The 19,180-nt window shown below is 64.5% G+C and overlaps 4 protein-coding genes across 4 annotated transcripts; 2 read left to right on the forward strand and 2 right to left on the reverse strand.

Annotated features, from left to right (window-relative positions):
- Positions 1–466: 466 nt before the first annotated feature.
- On the reverse strand, positions 467–5,152 carry CHLRE_04g217904v5 (uncharacterized protein). Its single transcript, XM_043061740.1, has 8 exons — positions 4,895–5,152; positions 4,208–4,735; positions 3,786–4,025; positions 3,247–3,348; positions 2,645–2,893; positions 2,214–2,335; positions 1,444–1,736; positions 467–1,240 (listed from the first exon to the last, which is right to left on the reverse strand). The coding sequence occupies exons 1-8, from the start codon at positions 4,918–4,920 to the stop codon at positions 839–841; spliced, it is 1,962 nt and encodes a 653-aa protein (XP_042924996.1). The 5' UTR covers positions 4,921–5,152; the 3' UTR covers positions 467–838.
- Positions 5,153–5,216: 64 nt separating this feature from the next.
- Positions 5,217–8,132, reverse strand: CHLRE_04g217905v5 (uncharacterized protein). The gene is made up of 5 exons (XM_043061741.1): positions 7,968–8,132; positions 7,593–7,770; positions 7,162–7,220; positions 6,419–6,835; positions 5,217–6,118 (listed from the first exon to the last, which is right to left on the reverse strand). The coding sequence occupies exons 1-5, from the start codon at positions 8,041–8,043 to the stop codon at positions 5,400–5,402; spliced, it is 1,449 nt and encodes a 482-aa protein (XP_042924997.1). The 5' UTR covers positions 8,044–8,132; the 3' UTR covers positions 5,217–5,399.
- A 129-nt stretch (positions 8,133–8,261) lies between these two features.
- Positions 8,262–11,374, forward strand: CHLRE_04g217906v5 (uncharacterized protein). The gene is made up of 6 exons (XM_043061742.1): positions 8,262–8,673; positions 8,833–8,944; positions 9,308–9,362; positions 9,641–9,717; positions 9,923–10,044; positions 10,326–11,374. Exons 1-6 carry the CDS (start codon positions 8,587–8,589, stop codon positions 10,335–10,337), a joined length of 465 nt encoding a protein of 154 aa, XP_042924998.1. The 5' UTR covers positions 8,262–8,586; the 3' UTR covers positions 10,338–11,374.
- Positions 11,375–11,422: 48 nt separating this feature from the next.
- On the forward strand, positions 11,423–19,144 carry CHLRE_04g217907v5 (uncharacterized protein). The gene is made up of 8 exons (XM_043061743.1): positions 11,423–11,806; positions 12,018–12,027; positions 12,246–12,338; positions 12,699–12,804; positions 14,665–14,915; positions 15,273–15,441; positions 17,070–17,393; positions 17,654–19,144. The coding sequence occupies exons 1-8, from the start codon at positions 11,700–11,702 to the stop codon at positions 18,529–18,531; spliced, it is 1,938 nt and encodes a 645-aa protein (XP_042924999.1). The 5' UTR covers positions 11,423–11,699; the 3' UTR covers positions 18,532–19,144.
- Positions 19,145–19,180: the final 36 nt, after the last annotated feature.

The raw sequence follows: 19,180 nt of genomic DNA on the forward strand, positions 1-19,180 counted from the left end.
GCAGCAAGCGTCGGCGTTGCGGCCGGTCTGGCGAACTCACATTTGGCGAGCATACGCCGCAGCGCCAGTGCGCCACCGGCCCTGCTTCGGCCCCGGAAGACGCCAGAAGCAATATTGCAGCAACGGCCACGAACTATAGCAGCGTTAGGCTGGTTTGGGCTCGGCCACAGCAACACGGCTATCTGTTAGACACCTGCTGGCGCCCGTCCCTTTTGAGATGCACTTGTGCAATGTACCATATGCTGGATTGCTTTTACTTCTTGGCAGGGTCAGGCCACCGCATCTAGCTGCATCTATGATAGAACGTCATGCATCATAACCGCTCGGCCACATCTCTCAGCCGCACGTGGCGCGGTGGCGCGAGCGCGCGGACGCTAACCAGCTGCGGTGTAGTCTTCAAGAAAGATGAGCAACCGGCGGCAGGGCGAAATGAAAGCGCGGACTTCGGGAACGCTGTGCTCAATCGACCGCAGCAGAGTTACAGCCAACATGTGCTGCAGTCACGCGCGCGGCGGCACAGTAACCACAAACGGTGCGCCGTCTTACCCATCGTCCGGCACGGCACGTGTGTCGTGTGCCCACGCATGTACCCACCTACCCACCTAACCTCTCCGCCGAGGGGTGGCCGCCCCACCGCCCCACCGCCCCTAGTGGCCCCATGCAGCTCTATTGGTCGCCACACAGTGCCGGCGCCAAGCGATTCCGCCTCTGCCCTCCAGTCCATCCACCACCCCACCACTTCACCACGACTGCACGACAAGTAAACCTGGTGAAGCACATGATCAAACAAGGCCCGCCGCGACACCCGCGATGCCCTCTGCCTATCTATCCTCGCTCATCACAGCCCTCGTGGCAGCGGCAGCCGCAGCGCTTCATACGACGCCCGCAGCCGCTGCAGGCCCGCCTCAGCCGCCGCCGCTGCGCCCCCCGCCGCCGCCCCCGCCGCCGTCCCCGCCGCCGCCCCCGCCGCCGTCCCCGCCGCCGCGCCTGCTGCCGCCGCGGGCAGCCTCAGTCGCGGCAGCTCGCGCTCCACTGCCTCCGAGTGAGCGCGCACGAAAGCGGCGGACGCGGCGGCCAGGGCGGCGCCGCCGCCTGCTACTGCCGCGTCCGGTGCCGGGGCTGCTGCGTCGGCTGCTGCTGCTGCTGCTGACGCGGTGCCGGCGGCGGCGAGCGGCGCCTGCATCCGCGCCAGGACGTGCAGCCAGCGAGCCGCGCGGTCCAGGCTGGCGGTCGACAGGTCCTGTGGCGTGTGAGGCGGCAGTAGCAGCAGTTGCGTCGGCAGTAGCAGTTGCATCGGCAGCAGCAGTTGCGTCGGCAGCAGCAGTTGCGTCGGCAGCAGCAGGCGCAACCCAAGAAGCAGGAGCATCACTGAGACACAGTACACACAACAGCATCACGTCCTCATGCGTGCGCGCGCGTAACCACACACGCGGCCACACCCACCCGTGTCATGAGCTCCAGACACGCCAGCAGCAGCCGCGGGTGCTGCTCCAGCCACTGCGCCCCGCCCGGCGCCGGGCCCTCCGCCACCGCGGCCACCGCCGCCGCCACCGCGGCCTCGCCTGCCGCTGCAGCCTGCTGCTGCAGCCGCAGCTGCGCGCCCACCGCCGCCAGGAAGCGCGCGGCGGCGGCGCCGCTGCCGTGTGTCAGCGCGTGCGCCGCGAACTGCTCCGCCGCGGCGTCCAGCAGCGGCGGCGGCAGCGCGTGTCGCTCGGCCGACAGAGTCGCCAACACGCCTGCGTTGTTTTTGCGTATCAAAGAGCAAGATGTACCTACTGCGTACGTGATATTGGTGGTGGGTTCGTGGGATGGGACGCCTGCTGCCGCGTCGGCAGGACCAGAGGATGAGTCCGGCGGGGCCACGAGGCCTTCGGGGCCGCCCTCTTGACCAACACACCCGCATGACCGACAGCACAAACCATGACATAAGCCACCAGCCCCTGAGACGCCACCCCAGCTGCATCCACGCAGTCGGCAACAGCCCGCCCAACGCCCACATGACACACACAACCGCAGCCCGTCCGGCCGCACGTGAGCACGTGACCATCCGCACGGCAGCAAGCAAATACCCGCCCACACTGTAGCAGGCACAAGCACACAAGGACGCACGCACGCACGCAAGCAAGCACGCGCACACACAAGCACACACACACACACACACACACGCACACGCGCACACAAGCACACACGCACGCGCGCACGCGCGCACGCACCCGCCAGCGGCTCCGGCGCGTAGATGGCGGTGCGGGTCTGCAGGTCCGCCGCCACCACGCCGCACACGGCCGGCCCCAGGCGGCGGCCCGGCGGCGCCAGGGCCCGCCAGTGGCGCAGCAGCCTGCGGGCGGGAGGTTCGGGCATTTGGTTGGGTCGGGTCTGCTAGCAGGCATGAACAACGCCGTGCATGCATGCATGCATGCATGCAGGCGCCGCGGGTGTGTGCCGCGGGTGTGTGCCGCAGGTCCCACCAAGCCACTCGGCAGCTGACACCCACAAGCACCCAGTCCCACACGCAAACCTGTATACGCAAACCCCAACACGCACCCGCTCAGGTCTACACTTCATTTCCTGACACGCAACCCCAACATGCAAGCCACACACGCAAACTCCCCACCCGCAACACCCCCCCCCCCACACACACACTCACCCGGCCAGGTTCTCGGGCGGCATGCGGCCGGTAGGCACCTTGGCCGTCAGGAACACCTTGACACCCCCCAGCAGCACCGCCGGCGCCCCGCCGTACGGCTTGCCGGCACCTGCTACAGCCGGCACGGCGGGTGCCACTGCTGCTGCTACAGCCGGGGGGGAGGAGGCGGCTGCAAGCTGCTGCATGTGCTGGTGGGCGCACAGGCCGCGGAGCAGCAGTAGCACGTCGCGGCTGTAGGCCTCGTCCAGCCTGGGGGTTTGGGGATGGGGCGCAGAGGCGTGTGTGTGCATGTGCGTGTGTGGTGGGTAGTCATTTCTAAGCACATGCTTCATCTCGCCCCGGCCACTGCCCTATCCAGTCCCCCATCCACTGCCCACCGCCCCGCCCCACGCCACCGACCGCCTCAGCCAGCCCCCCCATCGAGCGCTTCTAACAGATTCTCCCACCCACCGCCCATCGCCCACCGCCCCGCCCCACCTACTGCCCACCACCCCACCCACTGCCCACCGCCCCCCCCTCCCTCTCCCCCTCCCCTCACTGCCCCCACCCACCCACCCATCCCCTCCCCTCTCTGCCCCCCCCCCCCGCCCCCCCGCCCCCACCTGGCCAGCGCCCTGCCGGTCATGTCGTGCAGCAGGCGGCCGTCCGTGTGCCGCAGCGCCGCCGTGTGGGCCACAGCCAGCGCCGCGTGCCGGGGGTCGTACCTGCGAGAGCGCGTGAGCGTGAGGGGGTGGCGGTGGTGTGTGTGTGTGTGTGTGGCGGTGGCGGGGGTGGCAGTGGCGGGCCGGGCTTGTGTCAGAAATGCGCACGAGGGGGCACGTGGGCAAAGAAGTGGGCACGCATGCGCGGGACACGGGAATGGTGTGAGGGTGCTTGATGTGCCGTGTCGTGTCGTGTCGTGACGCCAGCCAGCCAGCTAGCCAGCCACCAGGCGGCACCTGTCACGCTGTTTAATAGTTCCTTCTCAAGCACCTGGCCATCCACCCACCTCCCGGCCCTCCACCCGGGTACCACTGGCTCTGTGGTGGCTGTACCTCACCGCCCCTTCACTCTACCACCCCTTACCACAACTGCCTCTACCCCTATCTACAACCCCTTACCACTACTGCCCCTGCAGTTCAACACTCTCACGGCCTCTCACCACTTGGCCCGCCGCCGCACCAGCCGCGCCGCAACCGCCGCCAGCTCCGCCACCCGCACCCGCACCGCCCGCGCCGCCGCCGCAGCCGCCGCCGCCGTGACCGCTGACGAACCGCTGCTGCTGCTGTTGCTGCTGCTGCTGCTACTGCCGCCGGTGGCCTCTGCTACAGCCTCCTCCTCCGCCGCCCGTGCCACTCGCTTTAGCTGCGCCAGGAGGGCTGTGAGGTTGACGTGGTCCAGCCTGCGGGGGTGGTGGCAGGATACGAAGCAATGGGAGGCATGGTTGCAACAACACCGAATGGATCGCAATGGTAACATGTTTTTGAGTGGTTCCTGGTGTTCAGTTGACACTGTCGTCAGTCCACCCACCTGGACAGCGCTCTTGCGCACACACGCACACGCACGACGCACACACACGCGCACCTGTGCCCTTCCCGCACCAGCATCTCGCCCAGCTCCTCCAACGACTCCGCCTGCGAGATCGCCCGGTTGCGCAGCTTGCTTCCATAGTACCAGGCGTGATAGGTTCGGAGCTGTTGGTGGTGGTGCTGCTGATGTTGATGTTGACCGCGGGGAAGATTGGACGCTGGGGATGGCGACGCCGAAGCCTCCGCAAGTGCGGACAGGGCCGAGGCGCCTCGAGAGATGCCTACATGCTGAGAGCGGTAGCGGCCAAGGCTGTTGAAGGTGGCATGAGAGCCGGAGCTGCTGCAGGGCTCCGGGGAAGGCTGCCGGGGCGACGCACTGCCACACGCCGGTACTCCGGCCGCGCCCGCGCCCGCGTCCGAATAGCTAGTCGCGCGACTCAATGGCTGCTCAGCGCTGCAATGAAGCGATGCGCCACTGCAACCCGCGAGCGCTTCAGTAAACACGGCGTTGCTGCGCGTGCAGGTGCCAAGCACCGATACTGGCAGCGCTACCTCCGCTAATGACAGACCTCCTTTCAGTTGCCTGTGTATCATTATGCACACAAACACCCGCAAGCGAGTGCGGACTGCTTGATGGAAAGCTGATTTTGTCCCGAACACCCTAGCATAAACTGATCATGGTACCATGGTAATACTCTTGTAAACAATGGCATGTAGAACACAACAGCGGTCCTTCATTTACCTCCTAGCAGCAACTAGGAAAGCCATCTTCTCCGCCTGGTCCTCGCCGCTTCTGCCAATGTTATTTCAAAGCTTCCGATGTACTATTCAGTTGTATTGAAAGAAAGTCAGCAGACAGAGTTGTGGCACGTTTGTCCCGTAAGCTGCAAATGCACTATCTATGCAGCATAAGCTCAGTGTTCAAGCCAGCGCGATGAACGGATTATGATATCGGCGCAGAATTCAGAACAGATCGAGTGCCGCATCCGCCTCCGGCACCCATGGCACGCCTCCACCCAGCTCTTGTACTTGTACAGTTGTACACGTCCCATGCGCGTTGAGCCCGGCCATACTTCATCGCCAGGCCAGGCCCCATCCCATGCAACGCAGCCACATCACATCTACACATGCACCAAAACCAGGCAGGCGGGGGCCGTGTCCCGGACATGAAGCACAGCAGCCTACCCGCCTCACCCGACACGCCTCCACAAACCCGCGCCAATCGCGCCCGCCACCACACCCGCCGCTTAACATGCTCCCTCGTCCCCAGCAGCCCCTCCTGCACCACCAACACCAACACCAATACCGGCCCCGCTCCCACCACCGCCGCCGCCGCCCGCGCACACGCGGCCCAGCCACCGCACCACATAATCGGCCAGCGGCACCGCCGGCCGCCGCGTGGCGAGCCAGCTGGCCGTGTAGGCCGCTGACACGGGCCCGGCCCCCTGGTATCCGCCACCTTCCCGCCCAGCGGCCTCGTCCGCACCGGCAGCTTCCGGCAGCTCCGCCACCGGCGGCGGCACCAGGCCCGACGCCGCTAGAGCCACTGGATCCAGGCAGCTGCCAAAGAAGTGGTCGCAGCCGGGCCAGATGGCGAGCTGCATGGCGGCGGCGGCGGCGCCATTCGGAAGCCTGGCGCCTCCTGACAAATTTGCTTGGCCGGCTGCTGCTACTGCTGCTGCTGCTGCTGAAGAGGAGCCGTTGGCAGCTGCATGGCCCGCAGAGTTTGAAGCGCTGGCCCCGCCGGGCTCCCCAGGCACGCCGGCCGCGACCGCGGCGGCGCCGTCCTTGCGGTTGGCCTTTTCAACCGCCGCCGTCAACTGCCGTACATCCGTAAACTGGTCGTACTCGCCGCAGCACACCAGCCGCGGCAGGCCAGCCACCGTGGCGGCTGCGGCGGCGGATCCGGATCCAGACACCGCCTCCCAGGCGGGCCCAGAGCCCAGGAAGATGCGGCACAGCGTGCCTGCGGGCAAGTGAACAAGGGGGCTCACACGTTTACAACGCGACTTGTACGCAAAATAAGAAAATGTGGTTCATGGATTTGCTTGCTGCGCCGCCATCACAGCTAAATCCCGACCTCCAGCTAAGTTTACTTGAAATTAGCAAAGCCCCGCACTGAAGAGCCCTTTGTCCATCCATCAACTCAGCCTAGTCGGCACCGATGGACACGCCTCCCAGTCCCCACCAACCCGCGGTCAGGCCTGAGCCGCCGGTTTAGGTGGGTGGATGTAAAACAAACTGCCCCACCCGCTCAGGCGCTCACCCATGGGCAGCGCGATGAGCGCCAAGGCCTCCAGGTGCGGCCGCAGCGCCCCCACAGCCCGGCCCGCCACCACCCCGCCATAGCTGTACGCCACCACCACCATCCGCCGCCGCTGCTGCTGCTGCTGCTGCTGCTGCTGCTGCTGCTGCTGCTGCTGCTGTTGCTGCTGCGGCTGTGGCTGCTGCTGCTGTTGCTGCTGGCTGGGGGGCTGCACTTGCCGCTCGTGCTCTCCAGCGCCCTGCCCTTGTGAGCCAGCGCCGGCCGCAGCGGCAGACTGTGGCTGCTGTTGCGGCTGCGGCAGTGGCTGCTGCGGCGAGACGCCAGGCGGCGGCGGCGGCAGCAGGCAGTGCTGCACCAGGGCCACGAGGTCGTCGGCGTCGGCGGAGGGGAAGAAGGCGCGGGAGCCGCCGGACTGGCCTGCGGAGGTACCGCGGCGGAGGGTTGGGTGGTTTGGAGGATTTGGGTTTGCAGCACGGGGGCTGGTGACATGTTGGTGAAAGGGGCTGGGTCAACCACTGCGCGTGGCCGCGTTAACAAGTTTGCACACCCAGCTTTACCAACTAAAACGCCAAACTCTTACACCCAACTAAGCACCGGTACGGTATCCACCAGCACGCAGTTCAACCCGTGGCTCCCAACCTCCCTGCCATCCTCGGTGCGCCCACACGCCCGCCCCACCTGCGCCCACACGCCCCACCTGCGCCCACACGCCCCACCTGCCCCACCTGCCCCACCCGTCCCACCTGCGCCCCGCATGTTGTATCGGACCACCTGTGAGAAGAGCCCACTCGCAATGGCGGCCCTGCAGGGATCCAAGATGGGGAGAGCGGAGCTCGCAGTGCAGCGCAACACGTTGCAGGGTCACGGCACGTGGGGTAGCGGCAGGCGGCCCGCCCTCCTGTTGGCCCCTGGCCGCACCGCCGGCGGCGCGCCGCATTGCTGCTGGCGCACGACTAGCAAGGCAGGAGTCTCAAGCTCCTTCACATGGTGCCAGGTTGGCATGCGATGTGGATAAAATCCAGCCACCTCTAGGCTACCTTCGCAGCTGCCATCAGCAGCCGCATTCATTGTCTGTCGGGTGCCACGCATCCCTGACCGGGCTTGCATCGTGCATTGTGCTTATTCCCCAATCCGCTCCCAAGCCCACGTGCCCCCAGCCCCCCTCCCCCCCCACCTGCACACGGACACGACCACGTGGTCGTCCATGCAGCCGCCCAGCCAGGCCCAGGGGTGTAGCACCAGCAGTAGCGGCCGGCTGTCAACGGCGGCGGTGGCAGTAGCAGTAGCAGCAGCAGACGTGCCGACCGGTGCTGCCCCGCCTGCTCTGCCAGCCTCCCCGCGAGATGGCCCCGCTGTGGGTTTAACAGAGAACGCGTGTACACAGGAGCGGTGTGAGCGGTGAGCGGTCTGAGCGCTGGTTGCTGGCGCAGCTGGCAGGGCCGCAAGACTTCCACGCTGCTCACCGGCAAGGTGCCCCGGAAGGTGCCGACCAGGGTTTCGCGCGCGCCCACCCCATTGCGCATAGCAACATCCGAGCTCAAGCATTCACCTGGTGCAGCGCGGCATGTGTGCATGTCCACCTCCAGCGCGATGCCCCGCCCTGGCAGCTCCACCAACCGCGACATCGCCCTTGTCTCGCCCAGGCTCACCGCGAAGGCTGGGTCGATAACCCAGTACTGGGCGCGCTGTAATTCTTACGTGCGATAAAAGCCTGAAACTGATGGAAATGAACGCGTGAACGGAATCGGCGACGCAGGTTGAGACAGCCCCAAGTCGGTGCGCGCAAGAGGTGCTCAGTGATGAATACTATACTATATATTTACAGTACGCACAACTTCCATATGTATATGCACGCACGACTTCCTCGTTATGCTTGTTCTTCATTTGACTTGACGGTCCTTCTTCTGTTCTCTTGCTGTCAGTGCAATTAGTTGCAGCAAATATCCCGAACGTTTACAACCTTAAAACTCTTCATTTTTACTTACGAGCGGTCAGCTGTGGAAGCCGCGGCCTCCTAAACGATAGCGGGTCTGGTGCACAGGGTTATCAATCCTTTGCACCCCTTTCTTATCTAAGGCAACTCTAGAGCGTCCAGCCAGGAGGGTGGCTTGCGGGCGACAGGGCATGCTCCCTTGAATGCGGGCGCGTCGCCTGGCCACGCCTAGACAATGGGCACGAAGGCGGATGGCGAGACAAAGACCATCCTCAAAAAGCTCGCTATCTACCTGCCGAGCTTCTACCTCATTTACTACCTGGTGAGGCACTGCCTCTCCCCGCCCCTCCTCTGCACACGCCCTCTCCTTCGCCATAGCCAGGCGCGCAGCACGATACACCTAGCCATCTAGAGTCCATCTAGCACTAGAATATCCTCACCCACTGACCCTGTTGCTCACGCTTGTTCCAAACGGTCGCAGTGGAGCGTCCTTCTAGTGGGCTCGCTGAAGGTGGACTGGCATGAGCTCGGCGCCTACCCCTTCCGGATACGGAAGGATGAGTTCACGCCGGCACACCGGAATGCAGCATTAGGTAAGACCTGTGCGGCTGCTTCTAATTTACGCTGGCGTGCCTTGCTTGGGGTGTTGCCTGTCAAGGGTGCCGGCGTCTGGGAGGGCTCTGGGAGGCCGCGGCGTCAGTACTGGCGGGGTAGCTTCCATGTTGCTGCGCCCGGAGGTGCCAGAAGAGTCGGGTTGCCTTGGGTTACAGCTGGAGACGCCATGTGCAGTTGGTCTACGCACAACCCAGTTGCAGCGGCTGCGCTGGTGTCGGCGCAAATGTATGCCGCCCACGCACGCCCTCGGCACGGCGCCCATCCAGCCACATCCTGTCGAAGCCAACACTAACCCGCATCCTCCCATCCCGCTGCTGCCCATCGGCTCCCCCCTCCACCAGGCGCCTGGCTGGCCATGGTCTTGACTTACCTGTGTAGCCTAGGGCTCACATACGGGTGGGTGGTGGATTGGGTGGTGGATTGCAGCGATCCGAGTGTGGGGCCAGGTGGCCTCTAGGTTTAGGAGGCGTGTTGGTGCAGGACCATAGATTTGGTAGTGATGTGCACGGGGCGGGCACCGGTCTCGATCCTGCCGTGTGTGTTGCAAACGTTATGACTCCGTCCGCCCCCTCTCCTCTGCATTGCCCAGCCGTGTGGCCAAATGCTCGCTAACGCGTGGTGTCGCTGACGCTCACACTGCTGCCCCCCCGCTGGATGTTGCAATTGGCGTGCAGTGTGGTGAAGGCCACGCGTAAGAGCTGGGACTACGTGGTCACGTCCTCCTTGACGCACTTAGTGTTGTGCATCATAGGTGAGCAGGCCTAAACAGATAGGACGCCGTGTGGGATGTCAAGAGGGATGAGGCGAGGGCGGAGGAGTGGCAGGACAGCGAGCGGAGGGTCTGCACCACCACTCGCGTTGTAGCGTGTTTCCACGCAGTAGTAGGCAGGCCTGTTCGTCCTGACCACAGCCCCACGGCTCCCTCACTTCGCTCGCACAACACCCTGACCACGCAGTGAACCAGGCGTTCCCGGTCAACTGGATCTGGTGGCTCACCATCCTGCTGGCCACGCTGTTGGTGTCGGTGACGGCGGAGTTTGTCAACTACTTCCTGCGCGACATGCGGGAGATTGAGCTGGTGAGCGGGGTGTGGGACTGCTGGGTGGCACATCGTGAACGACGAATCGTGTACCGTTCAACGAAACCGTGAAGGGTTGGGGCAAGCGGTGGTGAAGCGTGTTGCCGTCGTGTGCTTTGGGTGGAGGACGGGAGGTGGTGGCTGCACGGCATGCTACGGCGCTTCTTGACGGCCACCCTGATTTGGCCAACCCTGATTCGGCCACCCCTGAGTCAGCCACCCCTGACGGCACCATGGCGAGCGCATAGACACCGCCACCCTGGACGGCTTGCACGCTGCAGGATCACGTATGACCTGCTATTGGAGCGGAGCTGGGGCCTCGGGACCAAAGCGCGGACACCTGAAGCCCAGAGGGTGTTGCGGGCTCGGCCTGAGGCGGGAGCGAGGTCTGACGAGCCGTGTGGTGAGCCCAGACGGCAACATGCGCAAGCGGGCTGCTGGCGGCTGGCGGCCCGCACGCTGCAGGACCATTAGTGATACGACATGACTGGAGCGGCGCGGGAGCCTCACGACTGCACTGACGGGTGCACACCGACCTCAGACTTGGACATGGTCCGAGGCGCGCCAAATGCTTGATGGGCAGCCTGGTGGGCAACCTGCGTAAGGGCTGGCTGCCAGGGTTTAGGCTGCAGCGGACTTGGACAGTCACAGGCAGTACCTTCGTATCTGCATGGCCAGGTTGCGGTGTGCGGAACGAAACGACCCAGCCTAGATGACATACGGACTTGTTTGCATGCTTTGCGGGCGCTGCGTGATGGCTGAGTTGTAGCGCACTGGCGCGTGCATTGAATGGGCGCATGCCGCATGCAGGTGCGCAGCAGTCGGGCTCCAACTAGGTGGTAGGGTGTGGCTGCGCCAGCAAGCAGATCTGGCACGACGTTTTACGAGATCCTGCAATGCCCAACTGGCAGTGCTGGCGTCTATGGCTGTGGACTGTGGGGGTGATATGAGTGGATGCGAACGACGGAGAGAGTAACGAAAGTGAGCGGGCGCGAAAGGGGTGCATCTTGACTGAAATGGGCCACCGCCTTCCCTGGAGCTCGCGACGGCGTCTTGCATTCGCATTCACTAGCAAACACTTCGCTTCCCTGCGAGGAGGAGCGACACGGCCGACTTGTGAACTCCGTGCACATGGTGGGGGTATGCAACCGCTACAAGTTAGCACAGTCATGACACCTTGATTTATGGAGCCAGGTGTGCTAAAGCTGAGGCGCAAGGTGTTTTACCAGGGGGGCGTGGTCACGCGGGTAAAACACAATGGGGCGGTACGTGCGCGCGGGTATGGACGAGCGCAACCTCTAATGCCATGCGCAACCTGCCGGCTGCTGGCCAGAGAAACAATGCATTGCTGTTACAAGATAGGTTCTTGGACGACGTAACAGCAAACCATCTGAGCTTGGAACGGGCTGCGACCAAGAGCAGCTGCGTCCAGCGCGGCGTTCGAGTCGGCCGCGTCGTTGCGCGCGCCGACTTCCTGTCGAGCAATACTATAATGGGAGCTCGAATTGCATGTTACGCGCATAATAACTGAAAGCTCTGCCCAGCCGCGTACCGGCGTAGTTCGGTCAACTCGCATGCTGCTTTGAGTTAACTGCGCTATTGTCAGCTCTTTCCCTGTGTGACATATATAGCTGTCATAGCAGTAATAGATCACCATGCCGAAGCAGGCGGACATTCGCCTACTGGTGCCGAATTGCTCGGCGCAGCTGTTCTGGGACACGGTCTATGAGCGGCCAGAGGCGACGGAGCGCTACCACAAGAGGTCGGTAGAGGAAGTGACGAGGGACAATAGCGACACGTGTCATAGCTCCATGCTTAAGGGGAGCGTGCTTGAGGGAGTGAGGGGGCAGGCAAGAGAAAGCAACGGGGAAGGGTTGGGAGGCCACCCCTCAACCCACCCTTTGACACGCCCACCCTTTTCCTGCCCCATGCACGATCCCGCGCGCCCTCCAAACCCGGCGCCACGCTCCCAGCTTCAATGCGGTAAGTCATATCTATAAGCAAGACCACGGCGTCGATTGCTGGTTCCTGTGCACCGCTGCCTTTCGACGTCCCAAGTCTCAGGCCTGCTGCAAAGCACTTCACGGCCCTCCCCTCCCCCAATCCCCACTCCATTCCCTTCCCACGCTCCCCCGTCCCCTCCCTCCCCCGGTCGACACGCCCCTCTCCATCACCCCAACCCCCTGTTGATCCACCCGCAGTCCACCTCCACCACCGTATCCCCCTGGAGCTCCTGCCAGCGCACAGTTAACTTCACCATGCCGTTGCGCATGCCGGAGTTCGCCAAGAAGCTGGTGAGGGTGGGGCAGGAGCTGCTGAGGGGGCGGGGCGGGGTAGGCAGGGTTCTGTGCCTGAGCCGAACGAAGAAATCCCATCATCGCTAAAAAGCCCACCCATACGTGGTGGCGGGGCGGTGCCGCGGGAATGGGTTGCTGGGGGCTGGGCCGCAGGGACACGGGAATGTGGGGAAGGAGATGGGAGGGGAGGGAGTAAAATACTGAGTCCTTGCTGAGGCGCATAATTCGTCTTCATATGTTCCCTCACCCTACGATGGGAATCACGTCCCACCTCATTCCGCCCCCGCCCCTCTTCCCACCACAACCACCTCTTCCGCCACCGCCACCCTGCTTCTGCTCCTTCTTCTTGTTGTGCAGGTGGGCCTCAGCGACGGCGTGGCGGTGCGCGAGGTACAGCGCGTGCTGTGGACCGGGCAGGGCGCCTTCAGCGTCAGCAGCGAGACGGCGGTGGGCAACATCACAGGTGCGGCGGTGGGCACCGCTTGGCGTGTGTGTGTGTGTGTGTGTGTGTGTGTGTGTGTGTGTGTGTGTGTGTGTGTGTGTGTGTGTGTGTGTGTGAGGGCGTGTGTGTGTGTGTGTGTGTGTGACAACGGTTTACAGTTGTTTATCAGATCACGTGATCGTGTATCCGGACAACCCGTAGTTGCTAGTGCCAGGGGCGCATTAGCACCTTGTTTGTCGCGCATTGGTCTGGCAGTACATGTCTCCCAAGCCTACGCGTAGCGTTAGACGTCAGTTTGGCCACAGGAGCCGCACCTCCATCTATTGTGGTTAGACACTGATTTGGCCCTAAGAGCCGCACCTCTGTCTATATTGTGAGACGTCGGTTTGGCCCTAGAAGCCGCACCTCCGTCTACGGTATATCAACACTGCTGCGAGCCGGCAGCTGGCCACTATGCATTGTTTGTTCGCCTAGCAAAAAGTCATGTACCGTCCAAGTCCGGCACGTGGCCGCAGCAACCGCAAAACAAGCACCCCGCCGGCACTAGCTACCTTCCCTTCCCCACAGGGCAGAATATGCCTAAGGGCAGCCACAAAGTGAGAGAGAGGATCAATAACCAAAACCGTCTGTGTCCTAGCCCTGCATTCACAACAAGCCTAACTTCCGCTGGACTTAAACACACACACAATGCGCGCCCCTCTCAGTTATCCGCCATGTGCATTACTGCACGGGGTGTACGCAGCGCCGGTCCCCCTCCTCAGTCACGATGTCCGTGCTCCGCCAGTACGGCTGCAGACCCCGTTCCACCAGGCTGTCGAACTGGGCTTGCCGCGCGCGCCTAGCTGCCCGCCCCTCCGGCGTCAGGAAGGGGGCCACCGCAGGCCATACATGCCCATCGAGCCCTCTCCCAGGCCCAGAGCAGAGAAGTCGCCGCGCGCCATCGCCTCCGCCTGCTCGCTGCTTGCGCCACGAAGCAGTATTTTGTTGGCCGCCATCGCCCGTGGCGGCGGCGGCAGGTGTGTGCACGCTTGCGGCTGCGGCGGGTTCGGCCTCGCGGCCTCTCCTGCCGCAGGCGCAGCGTGTGGGGCAGCGGCGGCTTTGGGCCCGCCCGGCGGGGGCGCAGCCGCCGCTGCGGACGATGCGGCACTGGGGGCCAGGCCCTTCCCTCCGCCAGTCTCCACCTCCAGCACGGCCGCTGTCGCGACCGCGAATGCGTTCAGCTGCTGTGTCAGTTGCTGTACGGTGCCCGAAAGCTGATCCAGCAGCAAGCTGTGTTTGCGTGCCGCGCGGGCGCGGGCCGTGTGCTCGGCTCGCAGGCCCCGCACCTGGCGCTGCACGAGGGCAATCGCGTTGTCCAGCTTGTCCTCGTCCAAGCCGTGCTGGTTGAGTTCGACGTCGGCGCCGATGAACAGGCTGTCCAGTAGCGCCTCCATTCCCGACATCCACATAAGCATGTGGCCCAGCCCTTCCCGACATCCACATAAGCATGTGGCCCATCCACATAAGCATGTGGCCCAGCCCTTCAGGCCCTCCAGACTTGTGTGTGTGTGTGTGTGTGTGTGTGTGTGAGGGCGTGTGTGTGTATGTGTGTGTGTGTGTGTGTGTGTGAGGGCGTGTGTGTGTGTGTGTGTGTGTGTGTGAGTGAGGGCGTGTGTGTGTATGTGTGTGTGTGTGTGAGGACGTGTGTGTGTGTGTGTGTGTGTGTGTGTGTGTGTGTGTGTAGTACATTCCAATCCCAATGGGGTGGGGTGGGGGTGGGGGTGTGGAGGAGCTGATGCGTGCCCCCAGCCTCAACTCCTGTGTCAACCCAGAAAACCCTTACCCCACGCGATAACACACGCTGTAACCACTCAATTACAACCCATACAAACTCGCACGCAGGCGCCAGTCGCTTCATCACCGCGCTGCAGCTGTCCGCCACCGAGGTGCCCGGGGCCGCCGCCTCCGCCCCCTCCGCCGCCTCGCCCCCGGACTCCCCAGCTGCTGCAGCCGCCGCTGCTGCAGCCGCCGCTACAGCCGCCGCCCCGCCGTCCTGCTCGCTGCAGCTGGTGTACAGCGTGCGGTGCTCTGCGGCCAGTGTGCCTTGGCCCATGAACGCCACCATTGAGAACCTGATGCAGGAGAAGGCGCTGGTGGGTGTGCGGATGTGCGGATGTGGATATGTGTAGGTGTGGATATGGATGTGCGTGCGGATGTGGGTGAAGGATAGCGCAGTGGAGGGTGGTGACGCGTGCACCAGTCATGGCTCTGGCAATGGCAGCCTGACAGGAGGGGCGTTTGGCGGTGGCACTGTTTTCCGCTTGGATGCCACTCTTGCAACCATCATGTCATCCGGCACCCCACGCCTGCACCCCACGCCTGCATCTCCGGCCCCACCCCCGGCCTTCGTCCTCTCTGCCATGCCCCTTCCCCATGATTCACCTTCTTGTATCCGGTTCCCAATGTTTCAACCTTGCTCTCCTTCATGCCTCTCCCCATATGCCGCGCAGGTGTCCATGCAGGCCTACTTGGACTGCTGCACACAGATGCTGGAGGAGCGGGCGGCGGCGGCGGAGGCGGCGGCGGCGGTGGCGGCGGCGCGCGCCGCCAGCGAGGCGGCGGCACGCGCGGCGGCGGCGGCTGGGGAGGAGCTGCCCGCAATGCCTGCGGACGCGGCGGGTGCGTCATGTGTGCGCGCGTGTGTTGCGTGCATGTGTACGGGTGTGTGCGTTGACATGTGCTCATCGGTGCATGTGTGCTTGTCTGGTGAGCCTTGGTGGGGCGCAGCTTGGTGGGGTGGGGTGGGTTGGGGTGGGGTGCGAATGGTTGGGTGGGATGGATGGGACGGTAGGTGAACGGGTGCAAGGTGGGTTTAGGCTCCCTGTGGTGCCCTGGGTGGTGCCGGCCGGCATTGGGTACACATCGAGCTACCGTACCCGCACACGATCACCGCGCATGTAAATAAAGTATTTGCCCAAAAAGTCGAATTACCGCGCACTTTTGGGGGGGGTGCGCGGTCCTGCAAAATAAAACTCCCGGGGGGTGCGCGGTGCGACGGAAATACCCGCACGGGCGAGCGGACCGCACGTCCGCACGCCATGCTTCGAGTTTTGCGCGCAAAGTTTATTAGGTAGTCGGCCGAGGATGGGAGCGAGGAGGGGAGCGCGGAGGAGAGCGAGGAGGGGAGCGAGGAGGAGAGCAAGGAGGAGGGCGAGGAGGAGAGTGCTTGACCCATTGGCGTGCTGCGTGGCGCTGGGGGGTCGGAGAGTGCGGGGCTGTGGCGAATTGGCGTTGCAACGTGCCAGCTAAGACTGCCGGCGGCGCGCTGCGTGGCGCTGGAGGGTAGGAGATGTGCGGGGCTGTGGCGCATTGGTGTTGCAACTGCCCACACACTGAAGTATCGCGCAGTTTACTGGCTGCGCGGTATCGCAGAAATACTAAGTAGGGGGGTGCGCGGTCCCAAAACAATACCGGAACAGGGGTGCGCGGTGCAAAAATAAATGTCTACCCGGGTGGGGTGCGCGGTGATCGGATAAACGTACGGTACATACCGGGATTGGGATTAAAGCAAGAGTGTGCTGCCGCTGTGAACACAACCTCGTGACGCCCAGCCGCTGACAGCGCGGGGCGGCTCCCGCTGCCGCCCGCCCACAAGCAGCAGCAGCAGTGCCGCCCACGCGGCGGCGGCCCCACTGCCACCGCTGCTGTTGCCAGCGGCACCCCAACCTTGCTGCCAGCGCCTCGCACGCCCGGAACCGCCACCACCACCACCACCACCACCACCACCACCACCACCACCACCACCACCATCACCACGATTAGACACAGCAGCGCAGCGGCCTCCTGCGGCCCGCACCCCTCTCCATTGCTGCGCGCTCCGCAATCGCTTGGCCCGCGGCTCGCACCATCACGCCGCCTCCTCCCGCCCGTTCGTGCTCCCGCCTCCTCCCGCCGCCCTGGCATCGCCGCCCCTGTCCGTACACACACAGCACCTGCTGCCACTGCCGCCAGCGCCATCGCATTCCACGTGAGCGCCGCCGCCGCGCATTCCGCCCCATCCACCCCACCGTTCCCATGCGGCAGACGTCTACTGCATCACACAGGACCTGCTAGCCTCCACTTCCGCCGCCTTTGCATGGTCGCGTCCCCCCTCCCCCTGTCTCCATCCTGCCCGTCTCCATCCACTCCTTCCCACCCTCTACTCCCCACTAGCCCCATGACCAGCCGCACGTTTGTGTGCCTACACTCACCCTGATCACCCCCCCTATCCCTCCCTCGCTGCCTGTGCCCCTGCACCCTATTCACAGCTGCCGGCGCTCCGCCGCCGCCCCTCAGCCCCGGGCGCCTCACCCGCTCCGGCCCCTCCGTGCGCTACCGCTGGCCCAGCATCACCACCACCTCCACAGACATTGGCGTGGGGGCCGTGGGCGGCGGCGTGGTGGGCGCCGGGGTGCCCGGCCCCTGGTCCTCAGCCGCTGGCGGCGGCGCGGGTGGCGCGGGAGGTGGAGGTGGAGGTGGAGCGGGTGGGGGTGACGGGGCGGGGCTGCAGCCTTCTGCCTTCACACGCTCGGACACGATGTTCGGGGACGCGGCGTTCTGCGACGCAGCCGAGAGCTTCACCGGCGGCTCGGGTGGGTCGGCTTGTGGCGTGCACGGGGTTGCAGGGCGGGGTGGGCCAGGCGGGGCGGTTGCAGTTTGTACTGCTGGTTGCTGTCGCGTTGGTGCTGGTGGTGGTGGGGGGGGCCTCACATGCGACCTGGTCGCTCGCTAGCTGATGCTGGCGCCGTGTGTGCCATATCAACAGCAGTCCTTGCCCATCACTGTCATTCACCCGGGCACGTCTGCCCCCTCGCACCCCCTCCTCGCGCCGCTTGCCCCTGGCCGGGCGCAGGTCACAGCAGCGGCGGCGGCAGTCCGCGCCTCAGCCTCACCGCAGGCGGCCCTGTGCCGCCGGCCGTGCTTCACCAGTCCCTCAACCACATCGCCGCCGGCACGGGTGCTTCGGGCGTAGCTGCAGAAGGCGGCGGCGGCGCGGCTGCTGCAGCGGCAGTAGCCGCGGCGACGGCGGAGGCGCACCAGGTGGCTGTAGCAGTGGAGCGGCTGACGGCGGCTGTAGCAGCCCTGGACAAGAAGGTGGACAAGCTGATCTCAGTGCAGCAGCAGCAGGCGTACGACATCTCTGCCAACGCCGCGTCGGCGGCTGCTACAGCCGCCGCAGCCGCAGCGGCGGCGGCCGTGCGGCGCAACGGCGCCGCGAACGGAGGGCCTATTGGCAGTAGCAGGGCCGGCGGCGGCAGTAGCAGCAATGGCTGGCTGCTGCGGCTGGTGGCTGCGCTGCTGGTGGCGACACTGGTGGTGGTGGGGTACTGGATCGCTCACCCGCACGCCACCGGGTTCCGCCCGCGGCCGCCATCGCCCAGCGCGCCGCAGCTGCTGGTGTCGTACGGCGGAGGCCAAGGAGCGGCAGCGGCAGGAGCGGGCACGGCTGTTGGAGAGGGGAGAGTGGCGGGCGCAGGGGTGCTGCTGGGTTTGGCAGGAGGAGCGAGCAGCAGAGCGGGTGCGGGTGCAGCGCTGTCGGGAGCCGACCTGCCATCTGGGTCGGAGGCAGGGCACACGCGCCAGAGGAGCCAGCAGCTGGGTCGCCGTGGGAGCGCGGGTGCGTCTGTGCGAGGCGGGTATGGAGGAGGCGGAGGTGGCGCTATGCAGCATGTGAGGGGCTCACACCAGCAGCAACAGCTGGAGACGGGCGGCACCAGCCGTCGCAGGTAGCAGAATGGTTCGGATTCACAGATGCTGCATCGTGTCAAGCATGAGGATGAGCAATTGGGATGAAGAATGCCTCCCGGATATGTTCGACAAATCACATGGGCAGGTTGCGGCCATTATTGCATCTTGGCAGAATACATGGTTGTATCCGCGTGACACTGTGCGAAGCAGGCGTAGACGAGTTCATGAGCGCTGCGCTAGGCGTCCTTCCCGCGTGCTAGCGTGCTGCCTCGTGCTGGCGTGGGTGAGGGCGGCGGAAGCCTGGGCGAGAGCGTGTGGCGTCTCGGTGGCGGGCGGTCTGCGCCTGAACAAGCTCATCCGGCGCTGCCTGGGCAAGAGTGCAAGCCAGTGCCATCTTCAATGGAGCAGCTCATGTGCAAACGTTTCCGAGCTTGATCGCTCGATAGAGTCATGATGTCGGGCGGGACTCCGTGGGACTTCGGGAACGCGCACACTGCGAACTTCAACAACAAAATGCAGCACTTCGCGTGACACTCAATTGTATTCCGCACAGTGTTTACTACTGTGCAGCAGCTGTGGACTGCTAGAAATCACAGGTTGCTGCTGTTACTTACCGGCCCCAACTCAAGTAGAGGCCTCAACTCGTCACCAACTGCGCTGTCCAGGAAACAACACATGGATCATTATGATG

The sequence above is a fragment of the Chlamydomonas reinhardtii genome, chromosome 4 (assembly GCF_000002595.2).
Source record: "Chlamydomonas reinhardtii strain CC-503 cw92 mt+ chromosome 4, whole genome shotgun sequence".
Lineage (NCBI taxonomy): Eukaryota > Viridiplantae > Chlorophyta > Chlorophyceae > Chlamydomonadales > Chlamydomonadaceae > Chlamydomonas > Chlamydomonas reinhardtii.